This window comes from Chrysochloris asiatica, unplaced genomic scaffold (genome assembly GCF_000296735.1).
Source record: "Chrysochloris asiatica unplaced genomic scaffold, ChrAsi1.0 scaffold00157, whole genome shotgun sequence".
Classification (NCBI taxonomy): domain Eukaryota; kingdom Metazoa; phylum Chordata; class Mammalia; order Afrosoricida; family Chrysochloridae; genus Chrysochloris; species Chrysochloris asiatica.
The window spans coordinates 7,328,249-7,353,485 of NW_006408675.1; the positions used below are offsets into that span (position 1 = coordinate 7,328,249).

Genomic DNA, 25,237 nt, shown 5'->3' on the forward strand with positions numbered 1-25,237 from the left:
TAACACTGTATGTAAATGGATTAAATGTACCAATCAAGAGACATAAAGAGCAGAATGGATAAGAAAACAGAATTCTTCAATATGCTATCAACAAGAGGCATACCATATTAAAAAGATTTACATGCCCATCAACAGAAGAATGACTGCATGAATTTTGGTACATACGCACAGTGAAATATTACAAAACACTGACGAATAATGATGAATCTGTGAAAGCCTCACAACACAGTTGAACCTGGAAGACACTAAGATGAGTGATATTAATCACAAAAGGTCAAAAACACTGTATGAGACCAATGTTGTAAAAAGTCAAAAAAAGGTTCTCTTGATAGAAGAAATAATCTATGATGGAGTAGTGGTGGGGTGGGAGATTATTCACACACTACAGGGTAGACAATGCCAACACGGATGACAGGGCAGGCAATACACAACAACAGGGAGGTTAGAAGAAGAAAGATGAAGGTAGCGGGAGACACGGGGAGAAATGCAATAGTTAAAGTGAAGAGAGGTTAAGTGATAACTGCTGGGTACATGGAGGGGATTGCAACTATGCAATGAAGCAAAGTATATGATTTGTTGGATGTAAAACTGAAGATTTGCTCTATAAACCTTCACTCGATTTACTATATACACACACACACACACACACATATATATATATATATATATTTAATAGGTACATTTAATGAAAAACAAACAAAACCTATTTTTACTCTAATATGATATGATTATCCAACCAGGTTCTCACTAGAGATCTTGTAAGCCCTGTTCAATGATTCTAAAGAGGCAGGTTGACCACAATGTCAAGTACCCAGCCTAGACGTGGACCCTATAGATGAGAGAAAAAAGCCATTCACAGGACTAAATTCTATAGATTATTTGGGGGATGTGAGTGAAGAGTATTGTTGTTGTTGTTGTTAAGTGCCGTCGAGTCGGTTCCGACCCATAGCAACCCTGTACAGGGTTTCCGAGGGTGTAAATCCTTACGGGAGTAGAAAGCCTCATCTTTCTCCCGCGGAGCGGCTGGTAGTTTCGAACCGCTGACCTTAAGGTTCACAGCCCGATTCGTAACCACTACGCTACCAGAGCTCCTTTTGAGTGAAGAGTATACAGGAGATCAAAAGGTACATATTTTAAAGATGACTTTTTTCCTTCAGGTACAGAACAGTTCTAATGTATTGACTAATTTGGGAAAGACACTAGCAATAGATTTATTTTACCTATTTAATCGTTGGAAATGCTCTGATGTTGATTTCAAGAATAAAATTTTTAAATGGCAAGAATTTACCCTGAGATACCACTTCACACCCACTGGGGACGAGGCTATAATTTTAAAAATGGAAAATGGTAAGTGTTGAAAAAAAATGTGGAGAAATTAGAACTCTCACACATTGTGAGTGGGGAATGTAAATAGTACACCTCCACTGTGAAAAAGACTGGTGGTTTTTCAATAAGTCGAACAGAATTATATGACCCAACAATTTTTCTCCTAGAGAATTCAAGTCACATGCATTCCAAGCACTGTACATGAATGTTCACAGCAGCACTATTCACAGTAGCCAAATGCCCATCTGCTGAATGACAAGTAAAATGTGCTACAGTGAGATTTAAACATATAAATGAGACACTGATAGATGATACAACATGGATAACACTAGAAAACAATATGCTAAGAAGCCAGAAACGAAGATCACATAATGTATGATGCCTATGTTGTTGTTGTTAAGTGCCATCAAGTTGGTTCCGATCCATACCAACCCCATATAGGGTTTCCAAAGAGCGGCTGGTGAGCTTGAACCACTGATCTTGCGGTTCAAACCAACCTTGCAGTCCAGTGCATTAACCCACAGCGCCACACCAGAACTAGTAGATGAAATATCCAGAAAAGGCAAATCCACTGAGACAGAAAGCAGATTAGTAGTTGTCAGGGGTTGGGGGAAGGGTCGAATTAGGGTTCCTTTTTGGGGGTTTAGAAGCTATTCTGGAACTAGACAGTGGAGATGTCAGTAGGTTTTAACTGCTGACCTTGTAGGTTAACAGTCCAGTGCTTACCCTACAGCACCACCATGTTTTGTTGTTGCTTCTGTGGGTCATCTAGTTGGTTCCAACTCATAGCGACCTTGATAGGGTTTCCGACAAGCAGCTGGTAGGTTTGAATTGCTGGTGTTGCAGTTACCAGTCTAGTGCTTATCCTATAGCACCACATCAGGGCTCACTGTATAAGTTGCTGTTGTTGTGAAGTGCTGTTGTGTCAGTCCTGACTCATTGAGACCCTGCATGGGGTTTCTGAGGAGCAGCTGGTGGGTTTGAACTGTTAACCCTGCAGTTAGCAGTCCACTGATTATCCTAGAGCACCATACCAAGGACTCCACTATATACTGTAAGCCCCTTTATTTTATCATCTTAACACTGGCAGCCCACTAAGTGAAAGGCTGACAGTTTGCACCCATCAGTAGCTCACCAGACTAAAGATCTAACAATCAGGTCTCATAAACACTGTTGTTGTTAAGTGCCATCGAGTCAGTTCCAACCTATAGCAACCCTGTATAGGGTTTCTGAAGAGTGGCTGGTGAACTTTAACCAACGACATTGCTGTTCAAACAATTTATAGTCCAGCACATTGAATTACAGCCTAAGAAAATTCTATCAGGCAGTTGTACTCTGTCATATGTAGTCACTATGAGTTAGAATTGAGTCTAAAACAGACTACAAAAACCTTCCCTTTAAAACATTTTTTTTTTTTTTAAAGCTGAGAGGGAAGGAGTCTTCCTATCAAGTATCAATCCTATCTACAGGGTAGATGGGGGTGGGCAATTTAGGCATTGGCTACCTAAAATGAGGGGTTGATAAAGGTACAAAGTGACTCTGGCTTATATGTTTTCAAGAGGGAGTTTAGTTTAAGAATGTGAGGGGAAAGATAGAGTCCCCACTGAATAGTTTTCATCTTGTCTAGATGTTGTTGTTGTTGTTAAGTGCCTTCGAGTTGGTTCTGACCCATAGCGACCCTGTACAGGGTTTCCGAGGGTGTAAATCCTTACGGGAGTAGAAAGCCTCATCTTTCTCCCGCGGAGAGACTGGTAGTTTCGAACCGCTGACCTTAAGGTTTGCAGCCCAATTCGTAACCACTACGCTACCAGAGCTCCTTCTAGATAGATCTGGTAAAAAGAAATGGGGATAAGGTTCGTACGATTCAGTAGTAATTGTTACCATGACTAATTGCGACTGTCACAATTGTAAGGGTAGACGTTTTCTAACAAAAACAGGGGAGTAAGTTATCTTACAGTCCAGAAACACAGCACCCTAAGACCATCAAAGGAGAAGAGCACAGGCGGAATGTGGGACCTTATCCAGAGAAGCAGCTACACCAGAGATGGACGCAGAGATGGGGACATGGAGAGAAGGAGCAGCTGAGAACTCCAGATTCATGGAAAGAGACGAACTGGGCACTGGTGGCCAGGAGGCAGGCTTGCAGAGTGTGCCCTTGCGTTGTTTAAATTATTGTATATAGATTCCTGAGTGTTTCTGTGTACATCCCCCCCACTCCCCTGCCAACAAAGAAACAAAACAGGGAATGGAAGCAAATACGGTTGAATGATGATGCACTGAGGAGTGTAATCATTGTAATGAAATGATGGTGTAAAGCCAATGTTTTTCCATGTAAACTATCACTCAGTTCACAATAAAAACTTACAAAAACAACAACAAAAACATTTGCTAAAAAATGTCTCCAAATTTAACTATGGCCAGCAAACTGTTGGTGAGTAGATCTTTTTGTTATCCCTGCTCTTTTTTCACAGGACATAATGTAGTCCTGGTGTGGCACTGTGGGCTAATGTGTCAGACTGCAAAATCATTTGAACTGCTAGGTCAGTGGTTCAAGCTGCTCCTTAGAAACCCTATATAGGGTCACTATGGGTTGGAATCAACTTGATGGCACTTAACAACAACAACAATGTAGCTTTGTTGTTGCTGTTGTTAAGTGCCGTTGAGTCGGTCCCAACCCATAGCAACCCTGTAGAGGGTTTCCAAGGTCAGCTGGTGAGCTTGAACCACCGGATCTTGTGGTCTAAACCGACTTTGCAGTCTAGCGTATTAGCCTACAGTGCCACACCAGGATTCCAATGTAGCTTTAGTGAATGCTATATAATAAAAGGAATTTTAATCGGCCGTGAAGTTGTGTGAAAAAATGAACTTTTATCATGCTCAAAATGAATGTTTCTATAGAAAACCTTTTTGCTGCTTTCAATCTGAGATTGAATTATGTTTAAAGCAATTACAAAAGAATTATAGAAAAATTGGTGGTTATAATAAGGGTATTTTTATGATAAAGTAAAACACTTGTTGATCTGTGAATAACAAAAGATACAAACAATTAATGGCTATTCTCTTATTCTGATCTCTTTTATTCATTCTTTCACTCCTTAACAAACACCGATCATACAGGCATCATGCTAGATGCTGGAACTTAAGTGGTAAGCAAGGTAACAGTCACCACTGCATTTACCACTTGGAATTTTTGAGATTTGGGAGTGTGGTGGTTCTGTAGGATAAGCACCGAACTGTGAATCACAAGGTTAGCAGTTCAATACCACCAGCCACTCAGAGGGAGAAAGATGAAGCTTTCTGCTCTGGCAAAGATTTACACCTTTGGAAACCCTATACAAGGTCACTATAGATCAGAATAGAGAAGATGGCAGTGGGTTTGGCGGTTTGGTTTACATGAATATACAGTAGGATAGTATGTTCAGGCCAGATATTTTGGCTCTTTTTGCCTTAGCCTCCTCAACTGTAACACAGAAACAACAACATCTAGAGTAAATGATTTATAATACACAGAGGACTTAGGAGTGTGAGGCAAGTTCCCAATAAATGTTAATATTAAATTTTAAAGCTTTTATCTGGCTAATAATTATAAACTTTGAGAACTTTTAGATTGCAGATATTTTTAAAGTATTGAATATTTCTGCTGGTTATTAAAACTTTATTTTCCAAATGTGACACAAAGCTATATAAATGAAAATATTACAGAAATAATGTAGATTTGAAAAGAAATTATCCAGGGTCTTTCAAGGCAAAATGGCAGAGTAGGCAGATGCACTAAGCAGGCACTCTGCAACAAAGACAAGGGAAGACTAAATGAAACAGATACAGTTGTTAATCCTGGAACCCTGAGCTTCAGAGGCTGGGACAGAAATGTGGTATGAGTGACAAATGGAAGAGGAAGTTGAACAGGAGCATCTTGAGCTATTATGAACGGCTGTTGGTACCGTGGCTGTAAAGGACAGAGCTGGAGGTTGACAACAAGGGAACGCAGTTTTCCCTTGTTCCGTGTCTTCAGCTAGCCTGAGGTGTGTCCAAGTCCCTGCCCTTGACAACCCACAGGGGTCGAGTGACACTCGTTTATGAAAGTATATGAATGTGCCCTGAACTAATGAACTATGCTCCATAAACAGCGAACAGAGAACTGCATTCACTCTATCATACTCACCTGAGAACACATCATACGATCATCAATTAAACACAAATAATGGCACCACAATGTCTCTGAGACAAGAGACCATTTCAGTGTACATAGAGAAACAAGACGGAGTATCTCAAGAATCAGAAAATATAGTACCAGAAATGGCATCAGAATTATTTGATAAGGAATTTAAAAGACCTTCAAAGGATTAGGAAAAAGATGAGGAAAGCAAGGAAGACAGAAATAACTTTAGAAGAATTCAGGAAAACAATACAAGGTGACAAAATAGATTTTAAAAATTGCAAACATACAAAAAAAGCAATTAGAAAGTCAGAGTGAAGAAAAATGTCTCAATAATCATCTGCTAAAGGAACACTTTGATGTGGTGCTATCAGATATGCAACGGACCTCTAAGCACAAGGTAGGTGGTTCAAACTTACCGGTTGCTCTATGGAACCCCTATACAGGGTCACTATGAGTCAGAATAGACTCAATGGTACCTAACAACAGAGGAATACCCATCAACTAATTGTAACATCTGAAGAAAGCCTAAAATTTAGTGGGAAACTACCAAGAGAAATTAACTGACATATGACTAGAATTCCAGAACAGAAAGAGACCAAGAAAATTGTCCATCATATATGATAGCGAAATTAGGATAATTCCAAATGATCAGAAACTAAACAATATTACCCAAAACTCAATCCAGATATACAAATATTCAAAGCAAAAGAAACCTACAAGTGTGAAAATAGGAACCCAGAGATACCAGTTGGCAACAACAACAAAAGAAACATAATACAAAACAGGGAATAATGTAGTTAACTGAACTTTCAAATGAAGAGGAAATTAAGTAGATTTCACGAAAAACATTAAATATAAATAAAAATAAATCTAGCTGCAACCCTAACACTAGACCAAGCCTTAATCCTATCCCTAATAGTAACCATAACTCTAACACTAAACAGAGCCTGGTGCTGTAGGATAAGCACTGGACTGCAAGGTCAGTTTGAACTTTTGCAGTTCACATTCACCAGTTACTCCTTGGAAATCCTATACAGTATTGTTATGAGTCAGACATGACTTGACAGCATTTAGCAACAACAACAGATCTAGCCATAATCCTAATCCTAACCCCTTACTCTAACCCTGCCCCAAAGGAAAAAATAGATTTGAGAATGCTGACATATGGAAAGAGTAACCAATGTGACTAAATAACATGTATTGTTGATGTTGTTGTTAAGTGCCTTTAAGTTGTTTCCTATTCAAACTGATCCTGTATAAGGTTTCCAAAGAGCAACTGGTAAGCTTGAACACCAACTCTGTGGTTCAAACCAACCTTGCGGACCACTGCATTAATCCACACACCACACCAGGGCTCCAAACAACATGTATGTTATTGTTAAATGCCATCGAGCTGTTCTGACCCATAGCAACCTGCAAAGGGTTTCCAAGGAGCATCTGGTGAGCTTCAACCATCAACCTTGTGTATCAAATCAAATTTGCAGTCCAGTCCATTAACCCACAACACCACATAGGATTCCAATGATAACATGTATGTTGTTAAGTGCCGTCCAGTTGGTTCCATCTCCTTAGGGGTCTTCCTTTTTTTCACTGACCCTCCACTTTACCAAGAATGATATCCTTCCTTCTCCAGGGATTGGTGCCTTCATCCAGGCTTCTAAGGAGCATTTTGGCTATACTTCTTCCAAGACAGGTTTATTTGTCCTTCCACCAGTTCATGTTACTTTTAATATTCTCCAATACCACAACTCAAATGCATCAGTTTTTCTATGGTTGTCAGTACTGACTGTCCAACTTTCACATGCATACAGGCTACTGAAAATATTATCATTTGGGTCAGGTGCACCCTAATCCTCACACTGGTATCCTTTTCAGAGTCTCTTCAGATATCTTCAGCCTTTTCTTTCTTTCTGGTCTTTTTAATGATGTTTGGCTTTCTTCCTGTATGATATTCTTCATGTCATTCCACAACTCTTTGAGTCTTTGATCATCAGTACATAAATATATCAAATCGGTTCTTGAGATGGTCTCTAAATTCAGGTGGAATAAGTTTAAGGCTGTATTTTGGGTTTCATGGATTTGTTTTAATTTTCTTCAGCTTCAACTTGAACTTGCATTATGTACAACTGATGATCTGTTGCACAGTCTCTGGCCTTGTTTTAACAGATGATATTGAGCTTTTTTACCATCTCTTCACACAGATGTAGTCAATTTGATTCCTGTGTATGCCACTTGGTGAGGTCCATGTGTATAGTTGCCTTTTATATTGTTGTAAAAAGGCATTTGCAATTAATAAGTCATTGGTCTTGCAAAATTCTATCATGGGATCTTTAGAATCATTCCTATCACCATAGCCATATTTTCCAACTACAGATCCTTCTTGTTTCCAACTTTCAGATTCCAATCACCAGTAATTATCAATGCATATTAGTCTGCTGTAGCTAAAGAACCTGAGCTGGTACTATCAATGAGGCCTTGGTCTTACTTCAAACTAACATTCAGAGTGTTTTCGTGTTGAACTAAACAACTTAATAGAATATGAAAATCAGAACAGGACATTCTAGGACTACAACAAAGCAAGACAGGAAAAAAAAAAAAATTATCAGAACTGCCAGCCAATTAGTGAGGTGATGGACAGTCTCTGGCTATAATAGCATCAATACTCCTGTGTTGTAATGGTGAAATTTAGGTTAATAGCAGTTTCATATAGGTTTTGCATTTTGGAGATTATGCAAACAAATACAACAAAATGTAAGCGAGTCATAGTAAAGCAGTCTAAATCAGGAATTGCAAATGCCAAAGATTACAGTGGCCAGAGGATGACAGATGTATGATGTGCACCAGGTTTAGCACATTGAGTAATATGGCCTTCAGAAACCAAAAAATGCACAAATCTAGTTACAACTATGTATATTTAAAACAGTAAGCAGTGATCAAGTATTATAATGTAATTTTCCTTCTTCATTCACTATCTGAAATAAATTAATTTATTAAAACAGCTGAACTTAACGTAGACTATAAAGTCAATTAGTAATACTAGAAATTTTAAAACACAACAGAAAAATACCATGACTTCCCTGGCAATCTGTAATTTTCCTCTTAATCAATTTAACTTATTTTAGCTTAAACTGAAAGTCTTTTCCAGCACAGTGCCACCTAATCATTAGATTTCCTCAGCTTCAGAGAACTACTTTTTGTTTTCACCACAAACTTTCAATTCACACTGCCTGGACTTTTTGATTCAATTAAAAAGAAAGACCTTGGTTTACCTCTCTAGTGTTCCTATATCAGATAAAACATCTGAACTACTCTTTCTGGTTTTACTACCTTATAACTCTTGGCTTTAATTCAATATGCTCATAAAGGAGAATAAACAATACATTGTCTTTGTTTTTTTTCCTTTCCTCCCTACCAGTCCCACCCCTGTCAAGAGAATATTTTAATCAGTGTTTCTATTCATTGTCTTTAGAAAATATGCCATCTAGACACTAGTGAAGAAAATACCTCTAACACTAGTTGTTATCTGCAATGGCTTGGGATAGGATTTTGGTGAATTTTCTCATTAAAAAGCTTACAATCAAGTAAAATTGAAAAAGAAAAGGAAGAGGAAATTAGACTTTCAGTTAAATCACAGAAAATTGAGGTAAGAGAATGAATTCCTTTAAAATAATTATAATGGTACCTTAAATATATAAGGTGGCTTCAAAAAGTTAACGGAAAATTTCCATTGTTTATTAATTTTTCCAGGAACTTTTTGAAGCCCCCTTATATATACCTCCTGTACACTGGATGCATATCTGCCAGTCTCATATGGCAGGCAGAAAAGTGGTACTACTGACAATTTTTATCGATAAACTCACTGAGATTTAAGAGTCCTGGGGTGCTACAGTGTCTAAGTGCTTGGCTGCTAGACAAGTTCAAACTCACCAGTGGCTCCACAGGGGCAAAGACAGAGTAATCTGCTCCTGTGAAAATTTACATCCCTAGAAACTCTATGGGACATTTCTACTATATCTTATAGAGCCACTATAGGGTTGCTGGAGCCCTGATGACACACAGTAGGTAAAGTACTGGGCTGCTAACTGCAGGGTCGGTGGTTCAAGTCCATCAGGTGCTCCACAAGAGACTGATAAGGCTGGCTGCTCTCAGAAAGATTCAATGTCTCAGAAACCCTGTGGAACAGTTCTACTCTGTCCTAGAGTCATGATGAGTCGGAATCAACTCAACAGCAGTGATACGGTTTTGGTTTGGTTTGCAGGGCTGCTAATAGGTGGAATCAATTTGATGACATACAACAATAACTGAAACTTAGATTACTGTTCCAATATAACAGCATGACTATTAAGTAGAGAAGTAAAGGTTTGAGCTCAATTCTGCTAATCTCTATGTAAGTGTTTTTAATCCTGAAAAGAAACTGCTTGGTCAATTGAAAAACAATGGATTAATTAATAAAAAGATCAGAAACTAAAAAAATTTAACATCTTAGCCAAAACACTAAAGCAAGGACTTTTACATAAAAACAATTGGATGAAACAATAATAAAGACGTACAGTATGAATCCTGTCTCCTTTCAAAACAGCATACCAGCAATGAATCTGAAAACAGGATCTGGCACATTATCATAAACTCAAATATTCACAGATTGAATTAATATAAACACATGAAAGGAAACCACACTAGAGTTTAGTTACAAGATTGGTGAAATTAGGACATTAACAGATAAACAGAAATTAAAGGAATTTGGAAAAAACAAGCTAACTTTACAAAATATACTACAAGGAGTCCTTTGGACTGAGACCCAACAACAGAGACAACAACTATAGATTGGCATACAGGCCGTACCACCCAGAATTCAATCCAGATACAGAAGCATCCAGAGTAAAACCAAACTACAAGACTGAAGAAAGGGAGCCAGATCTATCAATCTATAATGAAGACAACTACACAGCAAACTAGGGGAAAGTATATTTACAGAATACCAAATGGTGAGGAAGTCAAGTAGATTTCAAGATAAAACATTTTTGTTTAAAATTGCAGAAGAAATTAATAAATTACAAGGTAACCTCAAATAAACTTAACACACTTTCACATCAAGAAAAGGAAAAATCCATGAATATTTTGTAAGCATAAAAACTATGAAGAAATTGACAAGAAAAAGCACACAAAGAAATGGAAAAATGCAGAAAAAGAAACCAGCAACACTACATAAACAGAACAAAACAACCCTCACCCATCCACACACACAGCAAAATGACGGCAACCAATTCATACCTATCAATAATTACGCGGAATGTCAATGTATTCAATGCATCAGTCAAAAGACAGAGAGTAGTAAAATGAATAAGAAAACAGGATGCTTCAGTATGCAATCTACAAGAGACATATCTTATACACAAAGACAAACATAGATTAAAAGTTAAAGGATGCAAAAAATTTATCAAGCTAATGGCAATCAAAGCACTGCTTAAGAAGAACAAAGATGGAGGCCTCTCATTCCCTGATCTCAAAATTTACTACAAGCCACAGTGGTCAAACCAGCCTGGTACTGTTACAATGAAAGACACACAGATCAATGGAACAAAATTGAGAACCCAAAAGTAAGTCTGTCCACATACAGTCAACTGATCTTTGACAAAGGGCCAAAATACATACATTAAATGACCAAATCACAACAAATGGTGCCGGCAAAACAGAAAATAGATTTCCAAAAGAATGAAACAAGACTCAACATATACAAAAAAACAAAACAAAAACTCAACCTGGATTAAAGACATAAATGTAAAACCTAGAACTATAAATATCAAGAAAAAATAGCAATAAATTTAGGGGCTCTAATAAGGAGCTCTGGTAGCGTAGTGGTTACGAATCGGGCTGCGAACCTTAAGGTCAGCGGTTTGAAACTACCAGCTGCTCCGTGGGAGAAAGATGAGGCTTTCTACTCCTGTAAAGATTTACACCCTAGGAAACCCTGTACAGGGTCGCTATGGGTCGGAACTGACTCGACGGCACTTAACAACAACAAAATACATAGCATATATACACTATCAAACATTATAAAAAACACACACTAGAAGACAAAACAGATGACTAAGATTTACTGAAAATTAGTAACTGTTGTGTGTCAAAAGATTTCACCAAAAGAGTAAAAAGGAACCCACAGGTTGGGAAAAATCTTTTGCAATGACATAATCAGAAAAGGGACTAATCTCTAAAGTTTAAAGAAAACTACAACACCTCTATAAGAAAAAGACACACAACCCAATTTAAAAAACGGGCACAGGACATGAACAGCACTTCTCTAAGGAAAACATTCAGGCAGCCAACAAACATTTGAAGAAATGTTCACAATTAGCCATTAGAAAGATGCAAATCAAAACAATAATAACATAGATATTCTCTTGTTAAGGTGCCATCGAATCAGTACCGATTCATGGTGACCCTACACACAACAGAACTAAACATTGCCCAATCCTGGGCCAACCTCACTACTGTTGACATGCTAGAGCTCATTGATGCTGCCATTTTGTCAATCCATCTCGCTGGGGGTCTTCCTTTTTTCTCTGACACTCCACCTGACCAAACATGATATCCTTCCCCAGCAACTGGTCCCTCCTGACAATATGTCCAAAGTATGAGAGACAAAGTTTGGACATCCTGGCCTCCAAGGAGCAGTCTGGATGCACTTCTTCCAATACAGATCTGTTGATTCTTTGGCAGCCCATGGCACTTTCAATATTCTCTTCCAACACCATAACTCAAATGCATCAATTCTTCTATGATCTTCCTTATTCATTGTTCAGCTTTCGCATGCATATAAGATTACTGAAAAGACCATGGCTTAGGTAAGGTGCACCTTAGTCCTCAAGCTGACATCTTTGCTCTTCAACACTTTAAATAGGTCTTGTGCAGTAGATATGCCTAATACAATATGTCCTTTAATTTCTTGACTGCTGCTTCCATGAGTGTTGATAGTTGATCCAAGAAGAATGAAGTCCTTGACAACTTCAATCTTTTCTCCATTGATAAGACTGTTGTTATTGGTCCAGTGGTGAGTGTTTTTGTCTTCTTTACATTGAGCAGCAATCCGTTCTGAGGGCTGTGGTCTTTGATCTTCATTAGTAAATATGTTAAGTCCTCTTCAATTTCAGCAAGCAAGGTTGTATTATCTGCATATCGCAGGTTGTTAATGAGTCTTCCTCCAATCCTGATGCCACTTTTTTCTTTATAGAACCCAGCTTCTTGGATTATTTGCTCAGCATACAGGTTGAGATGATATGGTGAAAGAATACAACCCTGTTGCACACCTTTCTTAATTTCAAACCATTCAGTGTTCCCATGTTCTGTTCAAACAACTGCCTCTTGTCTTGGTCCATGTACATTCCTCATGAGCACAATTAAGTGTTCAGGAATACTCATGGACTTCATAATGTTGTCCATAGCTTGTTATGATTCAAAAAACCAAAATCCTTTGCATAGTCAATAAAGCATGGGTAAACATCTTTCTGGTATTCTCTGCTTTCAGCCAAGATCCATCGGACATCAGCAATGATATTCATCGTTCCACAGCCTCTTCTGAATCTGGCTTGAACCTCTGGAAGTTCTCTGTCAATGTATGCTTGCAGCCATTTCTGTATTACCTTTAGTAAAACTTTATTCACATGGGATATCAAAGAGAGACTGTCCGATGATTTATGAATTCCGTTGGATCACCTCTCTTTGGAATGGGCACAAATACGGATCTCTTCCAAGCAGTTGAACAGAGTTGTCTTCCAAATTTCTTGGCATAGATGAGCATTAGTAATGAAGCTCAATAAAAGAAAAGAGCAAATGCTGGCAAGGGTGTGGAGAGAATGGGACCTCCTACATTGCTGGCAGGACTGTAAAATGGTTCAACCACTATGGAAAATGGTATGGCACCATCTCAGAAAGTTGGGAACGGAAATATGTTATGACCCAGTAATCCCTTTGTTGTTGTTGTTGTCAGGTGCCATCAAGTCGGAACCGACTCATAGCGACCCCATGCACAGCAGAATGAAACAATGTCCGATCCTGGGCCAACCTCACTACCGCTGCCACACTTGACGCCATCAATGATGCCACCTGGCTGATCCATCTCGTTGGGGGTCTTCCTCTTTTTCTCTGACCCTCCACCCTACCCAGCATGACATCCTTCTCCAGCTATTGTTTCCTCCGGACAATATGTCCAAAGTAGGAGAGACGAAGCTTAGCCATCCTGGCCTCCAAGGAGCACTCTGGCTGCACTTCTTTCAAAACAGATCTATTGGTTCTTTTGGCAGTCCATGGCACTTTCACTATTCTCCTCCAACACAACTCAAAGGCATCAATTCTTCTACGATCTTCCTTATTCACTGTCCAGCTTTCGCATCCATATGAGGCTTTAATCCCTTTATTTAATCCCTTTACTTAATACATATCCATAAGCAATATGAGTTAGGATACGAGTAGATATATGCACATCAATGTTCATCGCAGGACTAGGCATAATAGCAGAAAGATGGAGACTGTCTGAAGTGACAATCAATGAAAGAATGAACTTTAGTACATATGCACAATGGAATACTATGCAATCTTGAAGAAGAATGATGAATATGCAAAACAGTTCACAGCATGGATGAAACTGAAGGAAATTATGCTGAGTGAAATGAATCAATCACAAAAGGACAAATATTGCATGAGATCATTACTGTAAAAGCTTAAGAAAAATTTCCCATACTAATAGAAACATTCTTTAATGGTTACCAAGGATGGAAAGGATGGGAGTATTTCACTGGCTAGGGCTGAGCTGACCAGAGCCCAACCAGATAAAGATAAAGATGTTTGACACTGTGAGCAAGTGTAAATTGCTACAATTTGATTAACTATATTTTTGCTTAGTAGTACAGTTGCTCAAAATTCCAATCAGAACGGAAGATTCTTCAGATTAAAGAACATGCATGTCTCCCTCAGTGTACTAGGATGACGAGGATGGACGATTTTGACATTGGCTATCAAAAATGGTAGGGCTATAGAGGCATGGAGTGGCTGGCTTACAAGCTTTCAAGGGTGTACTTAGTTCCAGAATAAGGTGTATGATAGAATACCCACTGAATAGTTTTTCCTCTTTTCCAGATGGATCTGGTGAAAGGGGTATGGTGATAGGATTTTATGATTCAATTGTAATTGTTAGTAGGATTAATTGTGATTGTCACAACTGTAATTGTAGAATATGTGTAACTAAAAGGGGGAAGTGATGAATCTTTCATTTTCAGGAACAGAGAATTCCAGGACCATCAAGAAGGAAGAGCATGAGAGGAGCATGAGATCCCTATCTAAAAAATCAGCGACAGCAGAGACAGTGACAGAGACATTGGTATGGAGAACCAGAGCAGCTCAGGGCTCTAGGACCATGGACTGAGTGAGGAGGCTCTATGTCTGTGGGCAGGAGGCTGCCTTGCAGAATGCACCCTTTGGACATTTAAATGAACACGTATTTTTTGTATTGTATGTGTGTATCATATATTTTTGCTCTGTTCATTTGTGAAATATAAGATGTAAATGGGGAACCACAGGGAAGAACTGGGATAGCTGCTGCTAAAAGGAGGGACTGAGGTCACTGGGATGGACCGGGGCATGTGGGTATGGGGTGTGTGGTTTGTTGTATGTAGAGCTGAAGATCTTATCTCTGGACTTTCACTCAATTCATAACAAAAAGTTTAAAATAAATAAACAGGTTGTAACATCTTATTCAAGATTTAATATAATTAAACATTGCAATAGAGGAAAACTTGGAATTTTCATTAAATATAAAACGAAACATATTCATCTCTCCCTTATTGATCATCTGAATGATATACAAACATTTAATAATTTCTGTAGATGGGAAAATCTGATAAATAATACTTTCGTTTAATACACTAAACTTCTTTTCATACAATGTAGTACCTAATCAAACATGCAACCAAAAAACCCTCAAATTTCTCATTAAATATACTACCCTAGTTGTTGTTGTTAAGTGCCGTCGAGTCGGTTCCGACCCATAGTGACCCTGTACAGGGTTTCCGAGGGTATAAATCCTTACGGGAAGTAGAAAGCCTCATCTTTCTCCCGCGGAGCGGCTGGTAGTTTCGAACTGCTGACCTTAAGGTTCGCACCGATTTGTACCCACTACGCTACCAGAGCTCCGTATGCTATATTGTTGTTTTCAGTAAAACATACTTTCAATGGGATATACTTCAGAGTTAAAAAATTACAGGATAATTAAGATAATCTCAGACCTTGAAAGTAAAATGGCTTAATTACTGAGGTCACAATAATGAAAATTAAGTTAGGAATTATTATTAGAATTTCTATAAGCCAAGATAATAATATACTCTCTTGTTCTTCCTAAATTGGTTTTGCTCATCATCAAAGAAGTGCAGTTTCATCTACACAAAACACTAGTTTGAGACAAAATGGAGGAAAAAATTCAAGAAAATAAGTAAAAGCAAAGGACTACTTATTTAAAGAAGACACTTGGTACTTTCTATGTGATCAGTCACATAGAAAAAGGAAAAAGAAATGGATGAATAATTTTAGTCAGTATAAGTTACAACATTTTATTAGAAGCAATAACTGACTGTCCTTTCTCTAAACAAAATAAGTGCTTTTCCTAAATCTTTTGTTCATATGCAAAATCTCCAAATGCTCACATTCACAGCCTCAAAGAACACTAAAGCACTGTTTCAAAATAAACAACAAAGAACTACTGAAATTAGTTAAAGATACATTGTACACAGTTCAATTAATTTTCAAAACAGTTTGGTGTAACTCTAAAACATGTAATTCTTTAAGAAACATTACGAAAGTCAGAATTGCTACTTAGATAATGCTACCATTATCATTTTAGTGTAAGAAACCTGGAGTTAAAATACAGATTGTTAAGGAAAATATATGTGTCCATTAATGAGCCAGATAATATTCTCTTTAGTATTTACATCCTATACAGGCTGGTGGTTGTTGTTGTTGTTGTCAGGTGCCATCGAGTCGGAACCGACTCATAGCGACTCCATGCACAGCAGAACGAAACAATGTCCTATCCTGGGCCAACCTCACCAACGCTGCCACCCCCGAGTCCATCAATGATGCCACCTGGCCGATCCATCTCGTTGGAGGTCTTCCTCTTTTTCTCTGACCTTCCACCTTACCCAGCATGACATCCTTCTCCAACGATTGTTTCCTCCGGACCACATGTCCAAAGTAGGAGAGACGAAGCTTAGCCATCCTGGCCTCCAAGGAGCACTCTGGCTGCACTTCTTCCAAAACAGATCTATTGGTTCTTTTGGCAGTCCATGGCACCCTCAGTATTCTCCTCCAACACCACAACTCAAAGGCATCAATTCTTCTACGATCCTCTTTATTCACTGTCCAGCTTTCGCATCCATATGAGGCTATTGAAAACACAATGGCCTGGGTCAGGCGCACCCTAGTCCTCAAGCTGACATCTCTGCTCTTCAATACTTTAAAAAGTTCCTGTGCAGCAGATTTGCCCAGTGCAATATGTCGTCTGATCTCTTGACTGCTACTTCCGCGAGTGTTGATAGTTGATCCAAGAAGAATGAAGTCCTTGACAACTTCAATCCTTTCTCCATTGATAAGAATGTTGTTTATTGGTCCAGTGGTGAGGATTTTTGTTTTCTTGACATTGAGATGCAATCCATATCGAAGGCTGTGCTCTTTAATCTTCATAAGTAAATGTTTCAAGTCCTCTTCACTTTCAGCGATCAAGGTTGTATCATCTGCATATCGCAGGTTGTTAATGAGTCTTCCTCCAATCCTGATGCCACGTTTTTCTTCATAGAACCCAGCTTCTCGTATTATTTGCTCAGCATACAGGTTGAATAAGTATGGTGAAAGAATACAACCCTGTCTCACACCTTTCCCAATTTTAAAACATTCAGTGTTCCCATGTTCTGTTCGAACAACTGCTTCTTGGTCTAGGTACAGATTTCTTAGAAGTACAATTAAGTGTTCTGGAATACTCATACTTCTCAATGTTGTCCATAGCTTGTCATGATCCACACAATCGAAAGCCTTTGTGTAGTCAATAAAGCACAGGTAAACATCCTTCTGATATTCTCTGCTTTCAGCCAAGATCCATCGTAGTCCTAGTAATACGGTAGATAATGAACTGGGCTGTTAACTGCACAATCAGCAGTTCGAACCTTAGGAGAAAGATGAGACACTCCGCTTCTGTACAGATTTACAGTCTCAGAATCCCTACATAAGGTCGCTGTGAAACTGGAACCAACTTACCACCACAATACAGACTTGTAGATAAATTTACAAGCCTTTTCCAGGTGCATACTATTTTATTAGTAGTATTATGCCTTAGGAGTCCTGGTGTGGCACTGTGGATTAATGTGCCAGACTGCAAAGCTGTCTGAATTGCAAAGTCAGCAGTTCAAGCTCACCAAATGCTTCTTGGAAATTCTATACTGGGTCGCTATGGGTCAGAATTGACTCGATGGCACTTAACAACAACAAAAACATTATACCTTAACATCTTCCATTTAAAAAGGCCAAAGAGTATAAAATATACTGCTTTGGGACACATTACACTCGATGATTTCTAAGGCCACCACCTCCACTGCCTTCTAGTTGATTTCAACTCATAGCGACCCTATGTAGGGTTTCCAAACCTGTACATCTTTCAAAGAGCAGAAAGCCTCTTTCTTAGTCAGAGCAGCTGATGGATTTGAACTGCTAACATAGTTAGCAGCCCAATGAGCAACCCACTACGCAACCAGGACTACTCCTAAGGTCTTAACAGTCCTAAAATTCAATAGCAAGAAACCCTTAGAGAGCAGCTCCACTCTGTAATACATTCACTCACTATGAATCAGAACCCACTTGATAGCAAGTAACAATGGAGAAGACTCATAAAAACTTGCTGCCTAGGAGAATTAATTAAGCCTGTTTGGAATGACAATTGTTATTAAGTAGCATCCAGTCAATTCCAACTCATATCAATAGGGTTTCTGAGGAGTGGCTGGTGGACATGAACTGCTGACCTTGCAGTGCAAACCGACCTTGCAGCCCAGTGCATTTTCCTGCAGTACCACACCAGGACTCCAGAGGCATTAATAACTACTAACCTTCACCTAGGGTGAATATGAGCAAACTATAAATATGCAAAAAGAAAACACGACTTTGATCATTTTCTAATATCACCATATATAGAAGTACAATGTTAAGAAATTAAGTTGATTTACTTCAAATGTATTAAGCCATGCAACCCCTGACACTATACTAAGTGAAGGATGGAAACACAAAAAGACTCTTGTGTTTGGGGATGTTTGAAACTGAAGCTATCTATTTAACCTGAATACAATCATAAGGAAACCGTCAGACAAAATTTAAAACCCAAATAAAAAAACAAATTGACATAGACTTATCGAAATTGTCAATGTCATGAAAAACAAACAAAAGAAATAGGAAGAGTGTTCATTAAAAGACAGAGACACAGTGCTCTATTGATCTATATGTTAAAAGGGGGGTAATCTGGCAATGTTAAATGTGATGTTAACTTTGAGTATAGATGATATTTGGATTACAAATAAGAATGTTCTTGATAGTACGGGAAGCATACAGTGAGATTTGTGAAAGCTGCAACTTAAATTTTGAAATAGGTTTAGGAAAAATACATTTTGTATAAGCAATAAGATGTATTTATCTTCTTCCTGGCCCTATTTAAATTTATATGTACATATGAGGGGGCTTCAAAAAGTCCCTGGAAAAATTCCATCTTTCCAAGAACTTTTGGAAGTTCCTATGTATATATGTTGTTATTGTTATGTGCTGTGGAGTCGGTTCTGACCCACAGCGACCCTGTACAGAGTTTCCGAGGCTGTAAATCTTTACAGGAGCAGAAAGCCTCATCTTTCTCCTGCGGAACAGCTGGTAGTTTTGAACTGCTGACCCTGAGGGTCGCAACCCGATTCGTAACTACTATGCTACCAGAGCTCCTTATGTATATAAAAGAAAAAAATAAAACAAATGTGGTGAAATACTACCAACTGGTTAATTGATGGTGTTTTTCTAGCTTTCATGCATATTTTTTATTTGGGTTTGAAAATTTTTAAGTATGTTGGAGAAAAAGAGTATCATTTTTAATTAATTCAATCAAAGTCAAATTAAATTATAATTTAAAATTTTAAATGCAAACTTCCACCATGTAAAAATATTTTAAACTCTAAATTAAATGACTCAATAAACAAAGGCAAAACTGCTAGTTTTAAAATGAAATTTTACTGTCTACTGACAATTAATTGAGGCTGTACGGAAAGTCTGTAGGGTAATCACTACTAATAGTATTCATATTTATACTGAATAAGTAAACCATAAATCCTCCAAAAAAGAAATGTTAACTGGACCATTATCCTATAAAATAGACTATTTTATTATTTTATATACATTGCTAACTACTAAAATATAATTAGGAATTGGTAAGTGAAGATAAGCAATTTTGAAGGGTAGGGGGCACAGATGTAATTTAAAACACTGAAAAAAAACTGTGAAAAAAGGATGACTATTTTTATCAGTCTTAAAATCATACTAAATCCTTAGATATAGCAGAACTGATATGACAGAACAAATACAGCTGGAAATTGTCACCACTGGGACACAGAGAGACTGACTTCAGAACCAAGGGGTCTAGGATAGATTGTAAGTATTTGCTGATAGTGCTGTTAGGACTTGTTTACAGAGGTTTTCTCTAAACATTAAAAAGAATTATTTGAAGATGAATTGTTTGTTAAAAGCAACATCTTTGGACACAGCATTAAAATTAACCACACTGTACTTTCTTTTCTGTAATTAGAACTACATGTTCACTATAGAAATTTCAAGTGCCTAGTTCCAGCTCCTATCAAAGTAGGTACGAAACACTCTGTATTATCAGGGATCTTCAAATAATTCATGGAAAAACTTCCATTATCTTTCAATTCCATTTTTCCATGAAATTTTTAAAGCCCCCTTATACAGCTTACTTTTTCTGTATATATCAAAGTAAGAAACCACAAATACAAGACTAAACACTTATTTAACATTTTATTTCTCACTATAATTGCAACTAGGATCCTAATAGACTACTTCGCACAACCTGGGCTCTCAATAAATATTTGCTAAATGATAGCATAATTTCCAATGTTCTGCAAATTTCTTTTTTCCTTTAGCATTATTATAAATATTGCATCTCAGTATTGATGAAGATGTTTGTTGTTGTTGTTATGTGCCGTGGAGTCGGTTCCTATTCATAGCAACCCTGTACAGGGTTTTCCGAGGCTGTAAATCTTTACAGAAGCAGAAAGCCTCATCTTTCTCCCGCAGAACAGTTGGTAGTTTCGAACTGCTGACCTTAAGGTTTGCAGCCTGATTCGTAACTACTGTGCTACCAGAGATGCATGATTCTTTTTTCTAATCATATTACAACATCAACAGTGAAAAAGGCAGTAATTTCTCATTACAAGCAACAAGGTAGCAAACACTTAAAAAATGTATCTTTATTTTATATTTACAGATAATTTGTGTGTATCTGTTGTGTGTTATTAAAAGGTTAAAAACACACTCTCTCAAATAAAATTTACCACTTAATCTCTACCTTGCTTTAAAGTTTCACGAATAACTCCGTGTGTGTGTATTTTTGTGTACCAGGGGGCTTCAAAATATTCATTGAAAAAAATGGCATTATCTTTCGACTTCATTTTTCAGGAACTTTTGAAGCCCCCCTTGTATGTATATCAAGTCAATTCCAACTCATAGCAATCCTACACAAGGTTTCTGAGACTGTAAATTTTTACAGGAGCAGATAGTCTCATAACCCCACATCCCTGCCCAACACACACACACAAACGGTTGGTGGGTTGGTTTATATCACCAACCTTGTGATCAACAGCCCAACACCTAAGCCACAGAGCCACCAGCCAAGACTACAACATAAAACATTAAATTTTACTGTATTTGAATATGAAACAGGTTATATACAACCTTGCCCATACATTTATATCCAGTTGATTCCATCACATAGTAACCCTCAACCCTCTATGGCAGAACAGAACTGCCATAAGGTTTCTGAGCCAACTGCCACATCCCATCACCTTAAAATGACTGGTAGGTTCCCACTGCCTACCTTTGGTTAGCAGTGACGCGCTCAGTCACTGTGCCAACCAGCTACTTTAAAATTTTTCATAAGATGATGCTAATTTGGTAATATATTTCAACCTGACTTTGACATTTAGCATAGTGGTTAGGAGTTGGGCTGCTAATCTCAAGGTCAGCATTTCGAAACTACCAGCTGTTCTGTGGAACAAAGATGAGGCTTTCTACTCCCATGAAGATTTACAGCCTCGGAAACCCTATGCAGGGTCGTTAAGAGTTGGAGCCTATTCCATGGCACACCACCACCACTTATTAAAACACAACATGTATCTAAATAGTCCCAAGTACAAAAAGTTAGGAAAACAAGCTTACCATTCTTGCTGACATCCAGTTCCCTGAGATTAATGAGATTTGCAACGGATGCTGGTAATGTTGTTAAATCATTGTCTGGCAAACTCAGTTTATGTAGCGACTGACAGTTAAAAAGTTGCTATTGAAAAACAGACAAAAGAATTTTGATTATTTAGCTTCTTTAAATACTTCCATCTTCTGACTTTTATACAAATCATTAGTCTTATTAAAACTAAATGACTCATGTTCACACAAACACTAGGGAAGTTCTCTTATTGCTCTGGTTACATTATTATTAACCTGAATACAACTCAAAACACAAAGAACAGTAAGCATCCTCATACTTCTATGGGCAAAATGCGCTTAAATGAGAATAAATACATGACTGTAAACGTATTCCCTGTTAACAGTCAACAACATAAATGGCATTTAAATATGGCAAACGTTGGAGCTTATGTTTTGTAAAACAACACATTTAATTAGCTTGGAAATATGTGCAGACATATGCATCAAATAAAAGCATAACAGACTGTTGCATGAGGAGCCAATAAGATGTTTACCCCTCAAAAAACAAACAAACACATTTATACCAAAAAAAATCTTTCTATATCTGAAATTCTAATTCAACTGGATGTGCTATATTTTTATTTGAGAAATCTGGCAATCAAAATTACAGGATTTTTTTTTTTTTTAAATCCAGGCCATATGCATTACATTGATAATTATAAGCCACCAGTGGGTCTCCACCTACAGGTTGAAACACACTGCTATTTGGTCAAAAAATTCTAACAATTCAATTAAAGCTACTTTAGATTTTCTATAAAACAGGAGATTGTGTAAGAGGATAATCAGGGAGTAAAATATACGAAGGTAAGTATCAGAAGAACACTACTAGAATTAATAACTCAGTATAGTGATGGGATTCAAGGTCAGCACACAAAAATGTCAGGTTTTTATAAATCAGCAATAAGCAATCAGAACAGAAAGCTAAGGAAACAATTCCATTTACTATAGTATCTAAAATCATAAACATATGATGTATTGTTGCTGTTGTTGTTAAGTGCTGAGCCACATCTGACTCACAGCGTCCCTGGTAGGTTTGAACTGCCAACCGTTGTTGTGGTTAATAGTCCAGTGCTTACCCTACAGCGCCACACCAGGACTCTCATATGATATATGTTATTTTTGTTAAGTGTTGTTGAGTCAGTTCTGACTCATAGCGACCCTGTAGAGTTTCCAAGGAGCTTGAAGTGTCGACCTTGTATTCCAGGGCATTAACCCACAGTGCCACACCAGAACTCCAATATATTGCTATTATTGTTAAGGCCACCGAGTTAGTCCCGACTCGGAACTAACTGTATAGGGTTTCTGAGGAGCAGCTGGTGAGTATGAACTGCCAACCTTGCAGTTCAAACTGAGCTGGAGGTCAAGTGCTTATCCTATGGTGCCACACCAGTATTCCAATATGATAAATGGAATTACATAAAGATTAAAGGCAAAAATACAGTGATAGGGTAGTATAGTGGACTATTGGCTGCCTGAGTTTAAATCATATGAAAATCTGAAAATGGAAAATAATAACATCTTTCTCATATAGTGGTTGTGAGCAGTAAATGGCATAATATAACCATAATGCTTAGAACAGAGCTAGTTATTATTTTGGGACATTTGTGGTAGGTGGTGAAGCAGCAGAATTTTTGCCTTTCATGAGGGAGGCCTTGGTTTGAGTCCTAACTAATGCATGCACCTCATGTGCAGGCACCACCTGTCTGTAATCAGAGATTTGCATGTTACTATGCTACAACACAAGTTCTGGTAGTGCAGTGGTTACGAATCGGGCTGCGTACCGCAAGGTCAGCAGTTCGAAACTACCAGCTGCTCCGCGGGAGAAAGATGAGGCGTTCTGCTCCCGTAAAGATTAACAGCCTCGGAAACCCTGTACAGGGTCGCTATGAGTCTGAATCGACTCCACGGCACACAACAACAACAACAACAATGCTACAACAGTAGAGGTTTTTAGACTAAGACAAGGATAGAAAGGTCTGGCAATCTACTTGTGAAACCAGTCAAGGAAAACCCTATGAATCCCAACAGCCCAATCTTCAACCAGTCCTGGGGATGGCAAAGAACTGGCAGGACTGGGTCACAGACTTATGGCAACTAACAACAACAACTACTACTTATTACTATGTCTCATAAAACTGGAAATGACAAATTTCATTTCTTTTTCTAGACAAAATCTAGTGGCTGCAGAAGCATGCACTCTTGTTATCAACCCTAAAGGCTAGAACACGATTGGAGTTAAATACAAAATTTTAGGTAATTTACTCAAGTATTCATGCAATTAACTAAACAGAAAGACTTCTTTTACATCTATTAATAAGACAAAATTAAACAAAAGATGAAAACACAAATATAGATAGACAGCATGAGGGCAACATTGTTGTTGTTGTTAAGTGTCATCGAGTTGGCTCTGACCCATAGTGACCCTGTATAGGGTTTCTGAAGAGCAGCTGGTGAGCCTGAACCACTGACCTTGCAGTTCAAAGGGCTTTACAGTCTGGCACATTAACCCACAGCGCCACACCAGGACTCCATGGCAACATTGTTGTTGTTGTTAAGTGTCATCGAGTTGGCTCTGACCCATAGTGACCCTGTATAGGGTTTCCAGGGAGCAGCTGGTGAGCCTGAACCACAGACCTTGCAGTTCAAACAGCTTTGTAGTCTGGCTCATTAACCCACAGCGCTACACCATCATAATTCTATTCTAAACTAGACAGAAAAAGAACTAAAGATAATTCTTGAAAGACAGTATTAACATACCTTGGGAAGCTCTTCGATCTGATTAGCATCTAAGTAGAGCTCTTCCAAGGTCTTTTCATAAGTAAAAATCTCTTTGGGAACCTGTTCCAAACTGCAGTGTGAATAATCCAGAGTAGTTACAGTCTCCTCTTCCCCTCGTAGACAACGACATGGGACCAGCCGCACAAACAAGCTTCGTTTTGTAGTCATTTTTAGACACTGAAATAGTCAAACAAATATAAATGTAATGAAAACATATGCATTACAAACAGAAACTTTTCTGAACAATGCATTCCAAGTTACGTATCACAGCTAAATTCACACACACACAGAGGAATACATTTAACACTCAAATTTATATCTAATGACTTTCAAATTAAATCCAAGCACTCAAATATTTTTTTTACAAAATAATGTGAACTAACTGTACGTTCCTAAAGAAAACAGTGCTTTGAGTCTGCTCAT

The 25,237-nt window shown here is 38.0% G+C and overlaps 1 protein-coding gene across 4 annotated transcripts in view; it reads right to left on the reverse strand.

Moving 5' to 3' along the window:
• ERBB2IP (erbb2 interacting protein) overlaps window positions 1-24,985 on the reverse strand; it is a 91,688-nt gene extending 66,703 nt beyond the window's left edge. For 3 of the 4 annotated variants that reach the window (XM_006870979.1, XM_006870978.1, XM_006870977.1), the window contains exons 1-2: window positions 24,794-24,982; window positions 21,992-22,109 (exon numbers count right to left, since the gene is read on the reverse strand). In XM_006870979.1, coding sequence (XP_006871041.1) covers window positions 21,992-22,109; window positions 24,794-24,982 — 307 coding nt within the window. Of the gene's footprint in view, window positions 1-21,991; window positions 22,110-24,793 lie in introns of all 4 variants that reach the window. The other variant, XM_006870980.1, reaches the window with a different exon arrangement.
• Between the last annotated feature and the right edge of the window lie 252 nt (window positions 24,986-25,237).